Source organism: Cryptomeria japonica, chromosome 2, assembly GCF_030272615.1.
Source record: "Cryptomeria japonica chromosome 2, Sugi_1.0, whole genome shotgun sequence".
In the NCBI taxonomy this organism is placed as follows: Eukaryota; Viridiplantae; Streptophyta; class Pinopsida; order Cupressales; family Cupressaceae; genus Cryptomeria; species Cryptomeria japonica.
In genome coordinates this window covers 172993106-173009383 of record NC_081406.1, presented here as the reverse complement: position 1 = coordinate 173009383, position 16278 = coordinate 172993106, and the positions used below count along the sequence as shown (strand labels likewise).

The following is a 16278-nucleotide window of genomic DNA, read 5'->3' as shown; positions in this document are numbered from 1 at the left end:
GCACAGTATTGCAAGCCCACAAAGGCTGGAGGAGGCGTACAAGTCAGCCTGTCGATTGTGGGCATCAAATTATTTTATTATATATATAGATCAATCGTTTGAATTTTTAATGTTAATCAATAATATAATTAATTTTAGGTTTTTAATAGTTTGCTTATTACTCACTTTATAGTTGAAAATTGAAAATAGGTAAATCTTTTACTTTTTTTTATTGTTGATTTTCTGTATCTAATCATATTGAAGCTCTTAAATACATAAAACATTAAGAAAAAGTATTACATGAAAACCTTAAATCATTTTTTGTTGATAAATACATAAAACATTTTTTTTTTTTTAAATTCAAAACTGTTAAATCATTTTATTGTTGACACATTCTTTCAAAAAATTTGTGTCACTGAAAAAAAAGAGATGTTATTGTTGACACTCTCTTTCAAAAAAAATTATGTCACTGTAAAAAAGTGTCAATAATAAAATTTGTCACAGAAAAAAATTCAGCTTTGTAGAGAATATAAATTTCAGCCTTCGCAGATTGAAGCCAAAAGAAATGGTTTAACACACAAAAAAGATAGCATTGAAGGTAACTAGTATATCTATATTAAATAAAATATAGGTAAATTATGCGGAGACATATCTTATAATAGAAAGGAATCTGACGATTGCAACAATATTAGTAGTACACGAAAGCTTCAAAAATATAGATAATAATAGAGTTGCTTAAGTATGTACCAACATTATCTAAGATGACAACATGCACCTGGAATTTAGAATCGTCAAATACTCACAATGACAAACCCACTCCTCCACTAACCTCTCAACGCTACTTGATTTTATTGATTGTTCCCTTTTAAATATTTTGGCACTCTTCATCAAATACTCACAAGGCCAAGCCCACTCCTCCACTAACCTCTCAACGCTACTTGATTTTATTGATTGTTCCCTTTCAAATATTTTGGCACTCTTCGACTATCATTTGAATGTAACGGTTTCATATAGTTGGAGACAAGTGTAGAGGATTTTATTTTATTTGGAGTAATAAAAGAACACCTCCACAAAAACCAAAAGATGGCATATTTCATGCATTTACCGTCATTTGCATGTCAAAATATTTCAAAATTGAATTTTTGTTTATGAACATTTTTATATCATTGTAGATGCCTCTAGGTATAATTAATTCAGCATTAAATTTTGAAAGAGTTTACAATCTGTCTAAAATTTTGATTGATAGAATTTTTGTACTGACGTACACTAAATCTACCGCCGCAGTACATACAGCAATGAGAACATGATATAGGATGGTATGTGTGGCATGCATCTTAACGCCTTACGATGTAAAGTACGCTCCTTCCCTTACATCAGCACGCTCCAGTATTAACGAGTTCGTATGACATCACGCTCAAAAATTTATTTCCAACTCTTAATGGTTACATGTACGGGGAGTCTCTTTACCACAAACCTTCCATTCTCTCCTCTCGCCTCTTTATTAATTCCCTGCAACTTAATTTGTGTGCATAGCATTCATTGTTCAATTCTTTCCATTCTGCTAAAGAATCCGATTCTCGTCGCTTAAACTTCTTGGATTTCTCGATGAAGGTAACATACTTCCTACTCTTTTCTCTTTGCATTCTCACTGGAAGTCGTTTTTTCAGCGAGCGCCTAGCTGACGGTTGTTTTCTATAGAAAATAGTGGTAAAATTTGCCATTGAAGACGACAGAAGCAAGAAAAAGGCCTTCAAGCAGGTTGCAGGTGTTGATGGTATGATAACTCTTCCAATTTGCTTTCAAACCTTGAGATTAAAACATTATTCTTTACAATCAAGATGCTGAAGATAAGGTAATGCAGAAAGCTTCATATGAATTTACATTTCCACTCTATTCCTTAATAAATGATTAATTGTGACTTCTTTTACTGTTTTTTTAAATTGTTTTAAATTTTATTTTAATAGATCTGGAAAAAAAATTCCATCCCAAAAAACCGTCTCCCATCCCCTGGAAAATTGAAGAAACACTAAAAAAATAACAAAACTAGTAGGTCGCATTTGAAAGCTTAAGCACACGTACAAGATGATAAAATGTCGCACAACTATGTACACCAAAGTTTGAAACCCCAAAAAGCCACATTGGAATGGCTCGAAATTGCAAAATACAAGAGTCTAGAAAATGCTTAATTTCTTTTAAGAAATAACTTATTTGTGTTTTCAGCATTTCGTATCACAACAAATACTCTCCACTTCTTGGGGGAGTATGTGTCATGGATTTTTACATTCCATGGTGTATTGATTCACTATCCAATTTTTGACCTTTCAGTTTCCTAGTAAGACTAAAAATATTGTTAAAGCTTCACATTTCATATTGAGAGATGCTAGCTTATTGTAGATTACTCCCTTGCAATAAAGCTTTCATTTAAAATGTAATACCATTTTTGTTTATTGGATTCTTTCATCTTTGTTTTGGTTCCTTGCCTTCATAAACATCAAGTGCTTCAACTTAATGTATTATTCACCAAGCTGCCGATGAAATAAGCTGATGAAAGGGGCAGACACCATCTGAATAAATACCCCCAATAAACCTTGTCACTTTCTAAAGACCTTGACTTTGTATAGATCTGTATAGAATCCACGTTCATCAATAAGGTAGCCCAAGTACTCGACAAAAGATTGTCCAGAGGACTTCTTCACTTTAAACCAATTGTATCAGATCAAGAACTGTTGCCACATGTACCACGTTTTAAGAAATAAGTTCAAGACAATTTTCTATTCCAACATAACAATAAGAAAATTAATTATTTTGTTACTCCTAAAGGTTTGTTTAATAAATAGAAGTATTGTTGATCAAAATCCTTACACATCTAGTGCATAATTGTGTTGTGCCTTGCACACACCACGTCCTCGACAGGGAACCCCTTTGACCTTTTGGTCGTTGTCAAGTTTCTGAGTCAGAGCTCTGCTCAATGGTCTCGATGAGAAAGAGAGTGGATTAAAACTTTATTCTACTGTGAAATCTGATGAATGAATATTTGCATTTTAGGGGTGGATTCTGTGTCTGTGGACATGAAGGAAAAGAAGATGACTGTGATAGGGGACGTGGATCCCGTCCATTTGATCTGTAAACTCAGGAAACTTGGCTTCGCAGATTTGCTGAGCGTGGGTCCTGCGAAAGAGGAGAAAAGGGGGGGTGAGAAGAAAGAGGAGAAAAAGGAAGGCGAGAAAAAACAGGAGAAGGCGGCGGGTGAGAAGAAAGAGGAGAGTAAATCTCAAGGCGATGCAAAGAAAGAGAACAAAGCAGAACCTCCAAAAGTCGAAGTTGTGTATGTGCCCATGAGCTACGAGTACAGAGTCAGACCATATGATCAATACACTGTTGTGAAGCCGGAAGAGTATCCTAATACTTGCGTTATCTGTTGAACAAGTCTCTGTGCGCTTTTAAACAGCCATCATTTGTAACTCAAAGCAATTTTTTTAAAATCCTGGTCACATCTCAAGAGCATGGAGTAAGATTTTTTGTTTAGGGAAAACCCAGATTTATGGTGATACTAATGAGACAATTTTGTTTCATTTTTTTCCCGTGGTTTATATTAAATTTATAGAAAGGTCATGCAAGAATGTAATAATTAGCAGCGAGGTTGTATTACCAATTTTTGTTCTTTTGGTTTGTTTTGGATGGTCAGTCTTAAACTACATACATTAAGCAGCATATTAAGTCTAGAGAATTTTAGTCAATTCTGAGTATACATCTTTAAGTCTAAAAGTGTATTCTTAGGGTGATCACATACATTAAGTAACATATTAAGCCTAGAAAATGTCAGTCAATTCTGAATGTTTAACACTTTTAAGCCTAAAAATATAAGCTTAATGCATGTAATTTAAGCCATTCTATTTTGAATTAATTCAACCAAATTATCCACCATGCAAATTTTTAAAAGTCTTGCGAATCAACCAGTCACCTCTGACTTGGCAGGGATACTCATAAACATTGACATTATTCGGAAGATGATAGTACAGCTCACACCTGCTAGGACTAAATCCTTAACCTTTTTTTAGATCACCCTCCACCTGACAGACCAAGCCCTTCAGGGAGTCTTGTTGCTGTATAGACAATTTGCTTCAAGGAGATATTAAATGAAAAAAATTATGATGTTAAGTGGCTTAAGTTGTATCTCTAAAGTCAAATCATAAAAAAAAAAGTTCATTAAGGATCAATTTTGTTGAATGTATAAGTTTGTGGTATTTTAAATAGGTGAGTTGGGAGTTGTATTTAAGTTATTTTTAATGAATATATTTTTTAAGTTTTAATCTTTAATTAAAGGGTCAATTATGTGTACACATATAATTCTATTTTTGACAAGAAGTTGTTATGATTCTTAATTAAGTAGTATATCTATATTTGAAAAATCTATGTAGAATACATTGAGAGATATCATTTCAAGGTGTTTGTTTTATTTTGTTTTAGTTATTTTATTTAATATAAATTGAAGCCTAAGTGAACCTTAACTCAAACCCTATATGTAACGGCAACCCTAATCTTACCTTTATTGTAAACCTTAATTGATTTCTAATGCAGATGTTGGTCTTACAACCAAACATGGTCTTCCAACCAAACATGGTTTTAGAAAGATCCACTGTACTAACTTTCTCAACATCATTTCCAAACTCATGAAAAAAATCTATGCAAAATGATTAATTGTGGTCATGAAAAGCATTTTCTAACCAAAATATTCTATGAATCTTGGAGAACTACTCCATACATTGATGGTGTTAACATCTTTGCTTGCTTGGACGTTGAAGGCTAATTGAAGGATGGAATATTTCACTATCTATTGGGTTTAATACTACTTTTGATCAAATGCTTTATCTTACCATCTTTAGCCATGTTTTGAACAAAATGTAGCAATATTCAATATGATCAAAATAAGCTATGTTTACTTCCTCCACTTTAAACCAAATCTAATTTAATTTTCAAAACAAATATAATTCAAAGATTTCAGATTTTAAAATAGGATGAGAACTATGATTTCAAAATAATGTTTTGGATTTCAATTTGAGTTAATTTAAAAAACACAATGCTATATTCACAGTTTTACCACAATTGATTTAGCTATATAAATGTATGATATCGATCAACTTTGTCACTTGCCAAAACAACTAGTATGTTGTGACCAATGCATCCATTATTCACTTGATGACCTGGGATACCACATAAAGAGGTGGTATGTTGAGTACAAACTCTTCCAAACAATGTTGAATCTAAGGCATTAGGTTCCAAAAATGTCTAATTCAAGGACAAGTTTTTTTGGAAGATCAAGAGTGATGATGGGAGAAGAACCCATGAATGAGACTGCAACTAGAAACAAGAATAGATTATATGTTATCAAGCTAACACAACAATTCTAGAGTTTGCGGATTAAAAATATATAAGGATGGTTTTCCATAGGAGAATTTGTACGAGCTAAAATTAATATTTAACCAAGTTAAAGCTAATTTTGCATTCATGGAAAATACTAAACTTCAAAACTAATATTTATTGAACTTGAACCTAATTCTCAAAAACCCAAAAAGAATAGAGAACAAACCATCCCCATGGAAGGAAACATTCTCGATACATAAACTAGTGGTACAAATAAAATGCAAGACAACGTAAGAAATAGAAGATGAAAGAAACAAAGTATTACAGTGAAGAGCAAATGCCTCACCTTTGCTTACAATGAAGACCACTCTTCCACCAATGTCCAACAAAGACAACACCTGACCTCCTAACTTCCAATATTTCACATTTTAACCACCATGAAGTATGTAATTATCCTACTAGAACTCAACTCTTCAGATAGGAGAATGTACGTTAAATTTTCTTACAAGTCAAAATGTTTACCAAGGTTTTGTTGTCACTATAGGAACACCTCTTAGCGCAATGAGAAATAGTCTGTCTTCATTCAAGTAACTAATAATAAAGAAAAGGTAGAGATTTAGAAAATTAATAGATTGTAATTAAACAAAGAATGTTTTAAATTTCACTAGAGGGATTGAGTCATTAAGAAAAGGTAAAAGGATGTTAAAAAATAAAATTACTCTAATAATAATTTAAGCTGATTAAGCAAATTCAAACCAATTAAACATAAATTAGTCTAGATTAATTAATGGTAATAAGGAACAATAATTCAAAATAATTGTTTTAAAAATAAAATGTATTAAATTATCATATTCAACTTTTTAATTAAAAGATTGCACTTCAACTTTTCCATGTAAAGATTTGATTATTTTTAACAAACCCTAACCAATTTTGAATTTGGAGGTTTTATAGCACAAACCCTAACCAAAGATAACACAAATTGAGGCACACAAAGAGGCAACAAAGGGGTTGGACAAAACAAAATAGAAACCCTAAGAGGTTGGTTCTAGATCCTATAAGGACAAGAAAAGAACCTTGACGGGATATGTCGAAGAACAAAGAAAAGAATGAACAAAAGGTGAAAAAATCCTAAGGCCTAACCTAAGCACCAAACACCACAAAAGAAAAAGAAAAATAGAATACAAAGAGAGAAAAACTCCTACCCTAACCCAAATATTGAGAACCTCGAAGTTTGATGAATCTGACGAGTGATAATGTGATCATAGGCTGGTTGGATCTCAATGTGGGGATCTCTTCTACGTATACGCTCAAAGAGCTTAAAGAATCTCAAACACAAAGTAAATGAGCACCCAAAATCCACTTTCGTATTGATGAAGAAATGGATTGTTCCCTTCACAATACTAATGTCTGGGCAACAAAAGGAGAAATAGTCTCAATCTCGAGGAAAAATACTTGTAAGTAAGATGACCATTCATTCTTGATTCGTATTCTCCCACTAGAATGAACACTCAATCTATCCATCATAGTATAGATAAGGACATTGTCTTATCAATATATCAATTGATCAAACACCTTCCCCTCAACCTGGAACTAGGTAAGTCACTAGAATAATAGGTGGCTATAATTAATGTCAACTAGGCATAGGTTGGGAGGCGACTGACTAGTTTTGCGGGTCATGGATTAGGGTATTAAGAATTGTATATCACTATATGATACCCGATCTGTTGATGCTCAATCCCCAAGAGGAACAAAGCACCGATAATTGGGGGTCAAGGAACTATGGTTCCAACTTGGAACCTAAGATCCTCCAATTGTGAAGCCCAAAAGACAAAAGAAAAAATAAAGAAAAAGATGGGTTCGGGGATCAAGGAAGAGCAACTCACCTAAACCTGTTTGAAAGTCTACTACTCCCGAACCTTGAAGCTCGAAAAGATCAAGAAAAGGAAACAACCAAGAGGAAGAAACAAACCAAGACAAAAGAAAAAAGAGGGAGATACCCACCTAATCAATTGATAGGTGGGGTGTGAGTTTGTGATGTACAACAAATAGCCCCAAATGAAGAGAAATGTTCTTGGCTTTTTTTTATTAGCAAATATCATTTGAAAAACCCACATCCAAAAGAAGTCATCTTTGTATGAACCAGTCATAGGTCTACAACATATAAATTTAAAGATATATTTTTCAACATTAGAATCGTGTAGCTCTACATTATGAGTAAATCTTTCCAAGATCTACATAGGATGGACAAAGAGAGAACTCAATTCAAAGTATAATATATATAATTATGTTTCCCATAATATCCTAGGCATTGCTCTACTACTAGTTCAACGTCCAAATCCCTGACAGGGTTACCTTTAGTTCTCTCATAGCATAGTTCAACTTCCAACCAAGTTCCATAGCCCCAGTGGAGGTTACTAGAATCGCCCTCTTGTAGTTGATTTGTATAAAATTGATTCTTTACTTGAACTTTGAACTTCTCTTCAACAATTCTTCTATGATGGTATATTCAACTGCATAGATATGGCATGAAACCTATGGTGAGGGTTGATAACCACCACATGGTCATTTTTGGAACATCATGATCGTAAACTAATTTTTCCTTGAGACTGGTGTAGGTTAACCCTATCTAAATCTTGTGCTTGTAACATGTTGATGGATCAATATTTAATGTAGAAACGTAGATCTATTCCATCTTCTATGACAAAAATTTCTTTTGTTAAATATATTAAAGATGAAAACTTTGCATAAGGTTTTATATCTTTTGATATTTTGACAAAGAAATACAAATTACTTCTTAGAAATGGGTACTCTGAAGACTTCACCTTTCGAGGGGGAAACCTCAAAAATTCACTCACCTAGACAAGACCAAGGGAAAAAACCCAAAAGTACCACGAGAAACACTAAACAAAGGAAAGACCATGTTTCTACCTTGTAGAAAGCTAGGGTTTAAGCCTTATTTTATGTTTGCAATGTTTGAATCCTTTGATGCCTTAAACCCTTAAACCTCTTTGTCTTTGCATTCTAAATTTGAGTTGACTAATTGTTTTCAATTGTCAATGGTTTAAGTTGCAACCTAAGGCTTTGCACACATTCTAGCTATTGAAATGTGGCGACTGATCAGCAAAGTACTGTACACTCTGCATGTATCCTGATAAAAACCGACATTGTAATAAAACCTTAAAAAGGCCGACTTTGTTTTTTGCCCTAAAAACGCATGTTATAAACGACTGGGATGCTTAAGGCATTGTAAGGTTGATGTACTATTTTTGCTGGATAATAAGAAAGATTGGACAGCGGTGTATGGTGGACGTAACCCATTCTGGATGAACCACGTTAAATCTCTGTGTTATCTGTGTCCTGCTTTAGTTCTTTATCTTTCGTATTTAAATCTATATATAATTGTTAGTTCATATTTGCTTCGGATCTGCTTAAAACCCTAACAATTGGTATCAGAGCGAGGTTTTCTATAATTGGCAGGACTTTCAGATTTGAGTGGGAGCAATGGAGGATTCCAAATTCAAAGTCGAAAAGTTTAACGGCCAGAATTATCAGTTATGGAAAATGCAGATGGAGGATTACTTGTATCAAAAGGATTTGTGGTAGCTATTGGAAGGAAAGGCAAAGAAACCGACCACAATATCAGATGAAGAGTGGGACATTTTAGATAGAAAGGCACTGGGATCCATTCGATTGTGTCTTGCGTCGTTTGTAGCATTCAATATAACATAAGCAAAAACGACTGTACATTTGATGGCAACATTGGCTAAGCTGTATGAGAAACCCTCGGCTTCGAATAAGGTATTTCTTATGAAACGTTTGTTTAATTTGAAAATGAGTGAGGGAGGATCTGTAGCGGAGCACTTAAATGAATTTAATACAATTACCAGTCAATTGTCTTCGGTAAAAATTACCTTTGCAGAAGAGGTTAGGGCTCTCTTGATTTTATGTTTTTTGCCAGAAAGCTGGAATAGCTTGGCTATGGCTGTAAGTAACTCTGTCTCTGGTAAAAATACTTTGGTATTTGATCATATTGTTGGTGTTATCCTAAGCGAAGAAATGCAAAGGAAAAGCACAGATGAGACTTCAACATCATTGGGTAGTGTTTTGAATGTGGAGAATAGAGGAAGATCAAAGGAAAGAGGAAAAGGCCCTGGGAATGAGAAGTCACAAGGGAAGTCAAAGAAAGGATGCTCTCAATCTAGAGGAAAGAAAGATTGTTGGTACTGCAGAAAGCCTGGTCATCTAAAGAAAGACTGTTGGTCTCGAAAAAACAAAGGAGACAAAAATGAAAATGACAGTAAGGAAGCTAATATTGCAAGTAATACTTTACAAGATGCTTTAATCTTATGTTTGGATAATGATAATGATTCCTGGGTAATAGATTCTGGGGCTTAATTTCATGCTACACCCCATAGAAAATATTTTTTAGGTTATGTTCAAGGTGATTTTGGACAGGTATATTTGGGTGATGATGAGCCCTGTCAAATTGTTGGAAAAGGAAAGATAAAGATCAAGTTGCAGAATGATAATGACTGGTTTCTACAGGAGGTAAGACATGTTCCTAAATTAAGAAGAAATTTAATTTCTGCAGGGCAATTAGGTCGTGAAGGTTGCATAGTTACTTTCTCAAACAATATGTGGAAGGTCACTAAAGGATCATTAGTAGTAGCTAAAGGTGTGAAGGTAGGCACATTATATCTATGTACTGGTAATACTTACTCTACGTTAGCTGCTACAGATAAAGTTACTACAGGAACAACAACAATAAATGTTGCAAGAATAGATTCGATAATGTGGCACCATAGGCTTGGGCACGAGTGAGAAAGGGATGAAAATCCTTCACTCCAAAAATCTATTGCCAGGACTAAAGAAGATTGATTTAGAGTTCTGTGAAAACTGTGTTTATGGTAAACAAAAAAAAGTCAGATTTCTCAAGGTTGGGAAAGAGAAGAAGCGTGAGAAGTTAGAGCTTGTACATTCAGATGTATGGGGACCAACTCAGGTATCATCTCTTGGTGGCTCTTGTTATTATGTTATTTTTATTGATGACTCAACCAGAAAAACATGGGTATATTTCCTAAAACAAAAATCAGATGTTTTTGAAACTTTTAAGAAATGGAAAGCTTTGGTTGAGAATGAGACAGGAAAAAAAGTTGAAGTGTCTCAGATAGGATAATGGAGGTGAGTATTGCAGCAAAACATTTGAAGATTATTGTTCCTTAAATGGGATTCGAAAGCAGAAGACAGTTCCAGGAACTCCACAGGAAAATGATGTGTTAGAGAGAATGAATAGGATTATCATGTAACGTGCGAGGAGCATGAGATTGCATGCTGGATTGCCCTTACATTTTTGGGCAAATGTTGTACATATTGTTGTCTATTTGATAAATAGAGGACCTTCAACCCCTTTGGATGGTGGTATTCCAGAGGAGGCATAGACTGGTAAAAAGGTAAATTATTCTTTTCTAAAAACTTTTAGTTGCGAAGCTTTTGTCCATGTTGATAAAGAAAACAGAACCAAGTTTGATGCTAAATCTCAGAAATGTATCTTCATTCGATATGGGATAGATGAATATGGCTATCGGTTATGGGATTTTGAAAATAAGAAAATAATTAGAAGTAGAGATGTTATATTCAATCAGAAGGTTATGTATAAAGAACAGAGACAAGAAAAGAAGCATGAACAAGAAAAACAAAAATATGTGGTGTTGGATGAGATTCCTTAAAATGAAATGCCACAGGTACCTAATGCTCAACAACAACAGATTGTCCCACAAACTCCTGTAGGTGTTAGACGTTCTACAAGGACAAGTAGACCCCCTGAAAGATTTTCTCCTTCTTTGTATTCTATTTTATTAACGGATTCTGGTGAACCAGAAGAATATGAAGAAGCAATGCAGGTAGATGCCAAACAACAGTGGGAGCTAGGCATGAAAGAGGAGATGGACTACTTGATGAAAAATAAGACTTGGGACTTAGTCCCTTTACCTGTAGAAAAAAGAGCCTTGCCTAACAAATGGGTTTATCGACTGAAGGAGGAGAAAGGAGGTCAGAAAAGATATAAGGCCAGACTTGTGGTAAAAAGTTTTGCACAAAAAAAGGGTATAGATTATGATGAAATATTTTCTCCAGTTGTAAAAATGACTTCAATTAAAACTATACTTAGTCTTGTGGCTGCAGATGATTTACATCTTGAACAATTAGATGTCAAAACAGCTTTTCTCCATGGAGATTTGGAGGAGGAAATTTACATGTTGCAACCACAAGGATATGAGGTCAAACGTAAGGAGAACCTGGTGTGCAGGTTGAAGAAAAGTGTGTATGGTCTAAAGCAAGCACCCTGACAATGGTATTTAAAATTTGATAGTTTCATGGTTGAACACGGTTATCATAGATGTCATTCTGATCATTGTGTATATTTTAAGAGATTTCATAATGACAGTTATATTATCCTGTTGCTTTATGTTGATGACATGCTTGTTGCTGGGTCTAACATGCAACATATAAATGATCTTAAACAGAAATTAGCCAAGTCATTTGCTATGAAGGATTTGGGTGCAGCTAAGCAAATTCTTGGTATGAGGATTACACGGGACAGGAAAAATAGAACCTTGAATTTGTCCCAAAGTGAGTATATAAAGAAGGTGTTGAAAAGATTTAACATGCAGGATGCAAAAGCAGTTAGTACACCTTTGGCTAATCATTTCAAATTGACTAAGGAGATGTGCCCAAAGGCACAGGAAGAGGTTAATAAAATGTCTAACATCCCGTATTCATCAGCTGTTGGCAGTCCGATGTATGCAATGGTATGCACAAGGCCAGATATTGCACATGCAGTGGGAGTTGTGAGCAGGTTTATAAGTAATCCGGGTATGGAACATTGGAATGCTATGAAATGGATTCTTCGGTATTTGAACGGAACTACTACGAAGACATTATGTTTCAAAGGATCTAATGTTGCTCTGAGTGGATTTGTTGACTCTGATTTGGCGGGTGATATTGATTCACAGAGGAGTACTACAGGGTATGTTTTTACTATAGGGAGAACTACAGTCAGTTGGATTTCTAGGCTGCAAAAGGTTGTTGCACTTTCAACCACTGAAGCTGAGTATGTTGCAGCTACAGAAGCCAGCAAGGAGATGATTTGGTTGCAATCTTTTCTGAAAGAATTGGGTCAGACACAAGATGATAGCCCATTGTATACTGATAGCCAGAGTGCCATTCATCTTGCAAAGAACTCTGCTTTTCATTCAAGGACAAAGCACATTCAGCTCAAGTACCACTTCATCCGGACTGTTTTGGAGGAGGGTTAGTTACGGCTTGAGAAGATTCACACAAGTGAGAATCTTGTCGATATGTTCACAAAGGCAGTTCCACAGGAGAAGCTGATTTCTTCATCAGTTTCTGTTGGTCTTCTTGATTGATAATTGTGGAATTTATACCAGTTAAGTCCTAGTGTTTTATCCAGCGGATGTTGTATGTACAGTGGTCTCGTGTAAGTATCAGTCTCCAAGTGGGAGATTGTTCAGTGTGGAGCCTGATCAGTCTCCAAGTGGGAGATTGTTGAAATGTGGCGACTGATCAGCAAAGTACTGTACACTCTGCATGTATCCTCACCGGGGTTCGGGGCTAGGCTAGGCCCCAGGTACGGGTTCGAGGGTGGCAACCCTCGAGAAAAGCGGGGGTTCGGGGGCGGGAGCCGCCAAGAAAAAAAAAATTTGGGTATTTTTTTGATGAAAACCAACATTGCAATAAAAACCCTAAAAAGGCCGACTTTGTTTTTGCCCTAAAAATGCATGTTATAAGCGGCTGGGATGCTTAAGGCAATGTAATGTTGATGTACTATTTTTGCTGGATAATAAGAAAGATTGGATGACTGTCTATGGTGGACGTAACCCATTCTGGGAGAACCACGTTAAATCTCTGTGTTATCTGTGTCCTGTTTTATTTCTTTATCTTTTGTATTTAAATTTGCATATAATTGTTAGTTCATATTTGCTTCGGATGTGCTTGAAACCCTAACAATTACTTCCTCTGAACAATTTTTTGTGAAGTTAGACTGTCCTTGACTATCTTCCATGAAGGATATTGCTTCTCCAATCCATAAGTGTTTGAAATTTCCCCACAATGCATAAACCATAGCTATTAACCATAGCCTATTTCGACCAACTAAAAGAAGTCTAGGTGTTCCAATTGATTACTTTTGGCCTCAACAATTTTAATCTCTTCCACCAAGAAGCGGTGCTCTTTTTCAATCTTATCAAAAATGCAAGAAAGATATGATCTTATCCTTAAGTCAACCTAGAACTTCAAGACTTGATATTCCTATCATTCCTGGAAATGAGGTTCTTCCCTTGACAGATAGAACTAATTTTACTCCTAAGGAAGATTCCCAACCTATTCCTATGGATGAACCTATGCCTTCTCCTAAAAATAATAATAATGTTCATCATAAGGTTATACTTGTACCTCCTCCTCATGATGGACCTAGTCTCCTTCCTACACTAAAATTTCCTCCTTTATATGGTGTAGTTCTGCCTCCTTTCTCTTATAGAGAGAAGAGACCCGCCTCTCCTCCTGTTCAAACTAAAAGACCTCAACCTAAACCTCAAGCTACCAAAGATGAGAATATTCCTCCTTCAACAAATATTCCTCCTTCTCAACCTTCTTCTAAGACTCGACAAAATCATTGTGTGAGAGAACGCCGACAAAAAAGTCATGCTCGAGCTCATGAAATTGTTCCTCAAACTATTCAATCTCCCAAAACTCCATCAGTTGACATGATTCCCTTTTCTCCTAAAAAAGATGTTGAACCTACATCTCCAAATCATAAGTTGTAAAAAACATGTGATAGTTTCACTTCTATTCATGTTTGAGCTCCTCTTTCTATAAATCTTGATGAAGAAATAGGTTAAAATGTTATCCATGATGGAAAATACAACTCCTAATGCTTCTGACAATGAATATGAATACGTTGATGTTGACAAACATTTATCTGTAGAATTTTCAAAAGCCTTAATCCTATCTCTTAGAGTCAAACAAAGTGACATAGAACATGAGCATAGTCCTTTCTTGGATCTTGTGATAGCTCCATCTATTGTGCTTGATTTTGCTCCTTTGGCATGTTTCCCGCCTTCCTAAAATAGTGATCAGTAAGATTGGGAGGTGGATGTCATGCTAGACTAGCTGCATTAGCACCATAGATTTTCTACCTCTCTCTCTTTTCTTTCTGTTTTGTGATCATTATTCTATATGTATCCCTATTCTCATATTTTCCCTTGTAATGTCTATTTGAGGACGATGCAAAGTATTGAGATCTCTTTTGGTCTCTTTTATGTTGACTCAAAAGGCACCTATGTTCGCTTTCTTCCATGGTAGTTTTCTTTCTTTGGGGAATGATGACTATTCTATGCATATATATACATGATATACATGAGTTATCATACAACATACTATCCCTCAAGAAAGTGAAACTACCTCATGCTTTATGTTTTGTGTTCATTATCCTTGGGTTTATTCCTCCACTGGGGGCTAAATAATTGCGATAATGTTCTCCCTCTCTTTCTTTGTTGGGTGTATCATCCTACCTTAAAGAAATCACTCCTAATAAGGTGTGTGTGATCACTTTAACTCATATTTTCCTTCTTGATACTCAAAGTTACTTAGTGAACTTGTCTTTTCTTTGTAATTTTTGGTTCCCTTTCTTTTCATGACTCATAGTGAGGAGAACCTTACTACTTGCAATCATGGTTTTTCCATCTCGATCTTCCTTTTTACTTTGTCAATCGAAGTCGTAAGATCCTTAGTCCACTAGGGGACTGGTTTATCTTGCCTCCTTGATATGGTGAAAGTCTTTCAATCTTGTTTCCTTGTACTTTACCGGTAGTATTGGCATATGCTTATACTCTCGCTAAAGTGGGGGATAAATGTAGCATTATAAAATTGTGACCTTGCAAATTTTTATCGCATTTGGGTCTTCACATTGGAAAAATGAATCCCTAAGCCTGATTGGAGACCCAGGACATGCTCATACCTACTGAAACATGCATTTCCTTGCACCTCACACTGCCTGTTCCTTCTTTTTGTCCTAAATTAGGGAAGGATAGGGGTGTGGTGCCCCTGTCCTTGCCCTATTTTGGGCCCTCTCCACTTAAAACCTGCATTGGCCTTGTCAATTTTGAAGCGGGAAAAGTTTCCCTATGTTGGCCTAAGATGAAAAATCAGTCAAATAGCCCTAATTGGAGAATATATAAGACACATTTTCCCTTCCTCTTTGCGTAAGTTGATAAAAGACAATCAAGTTCAAAAAGACAAGTACAAGCATTCAAGCATTCAAGCATCCATTGAGCATCTCATGTCTCCTTTCAGGGCTAGGTGTTGCATTCAAGTCAAGGATTCAACCATTGAAGAGAAAATCTCTTTTGACATTATATTCTACATATCCTTTCAAACAACTCTGTCTACATTTCAATTAAATCATCTCTTGAGGTGAATTCTACTTCAAACATTTCCTTTCATTTACTTGCAAGTATTTTTCATCATTTGGTTAATTCCAAACTGGGGTTTGACCTAAAGGCAAAAACCTAATCCCAACAACATTTCCTCTCTTTTCTATGTGTAGGTTGTAGGTGTGTAGCTGTATTTGTGGGTTTAGACTTCATTTTTCAGAGACGAAAAAACCCTTTTCAGCGCACGAATTTTTTGGAGGACCAAGTACGAATTTTTTTTGCCGTTTTTCGTTGATGAAAACCGACATTGTAATAAAACCCTAAAAAGGCCGACTTTGTTTGTTGCCCTAAAAACGCATGTTATAAGCGGCTGAGATGCTTAAGGCGTTGTAAGGTTGATGTACTATTTTTGTTGGATAATAAGAAAGATTGGACGGTGGTGTATGGTGGACGTAACCCATTCTGGGTGAACCACGTTAAATCTCTGTGT

At 35.4% G+C, this 16278-nt stretch overlaps 1 protein-coding gene across 1 annotated transcript; it reads left to right on the top strand.

Annotated features, from left to right (window-relative positions):
- The first annotated feature begins 1317 nt into the window (after window positions 1–1317).
- LOC131065908 (heavy metal-associated isoprenylated plant protein 39) lies at window positions 1318–3631 on the top strand. The gene is made up of 3 exons (XM_058000515.2): window positions 1318–1590; window positions 1678–1753; window positions 3025–3631. The coding sequence occupies exons 1-3, from the start codon at window positions 1585–1587 to the stop codon at window positions 3399–3401; spliced, it is 459 nt and encodes a 152-aa protein (XP_057856498.2). The 5' UTR covers window positions 1318–1584; the 3' UTR covers window positions 3402–3631.
- The last annotated feature ends 12647 nt before the right edge of the window (window positions 3632–16278 follow it).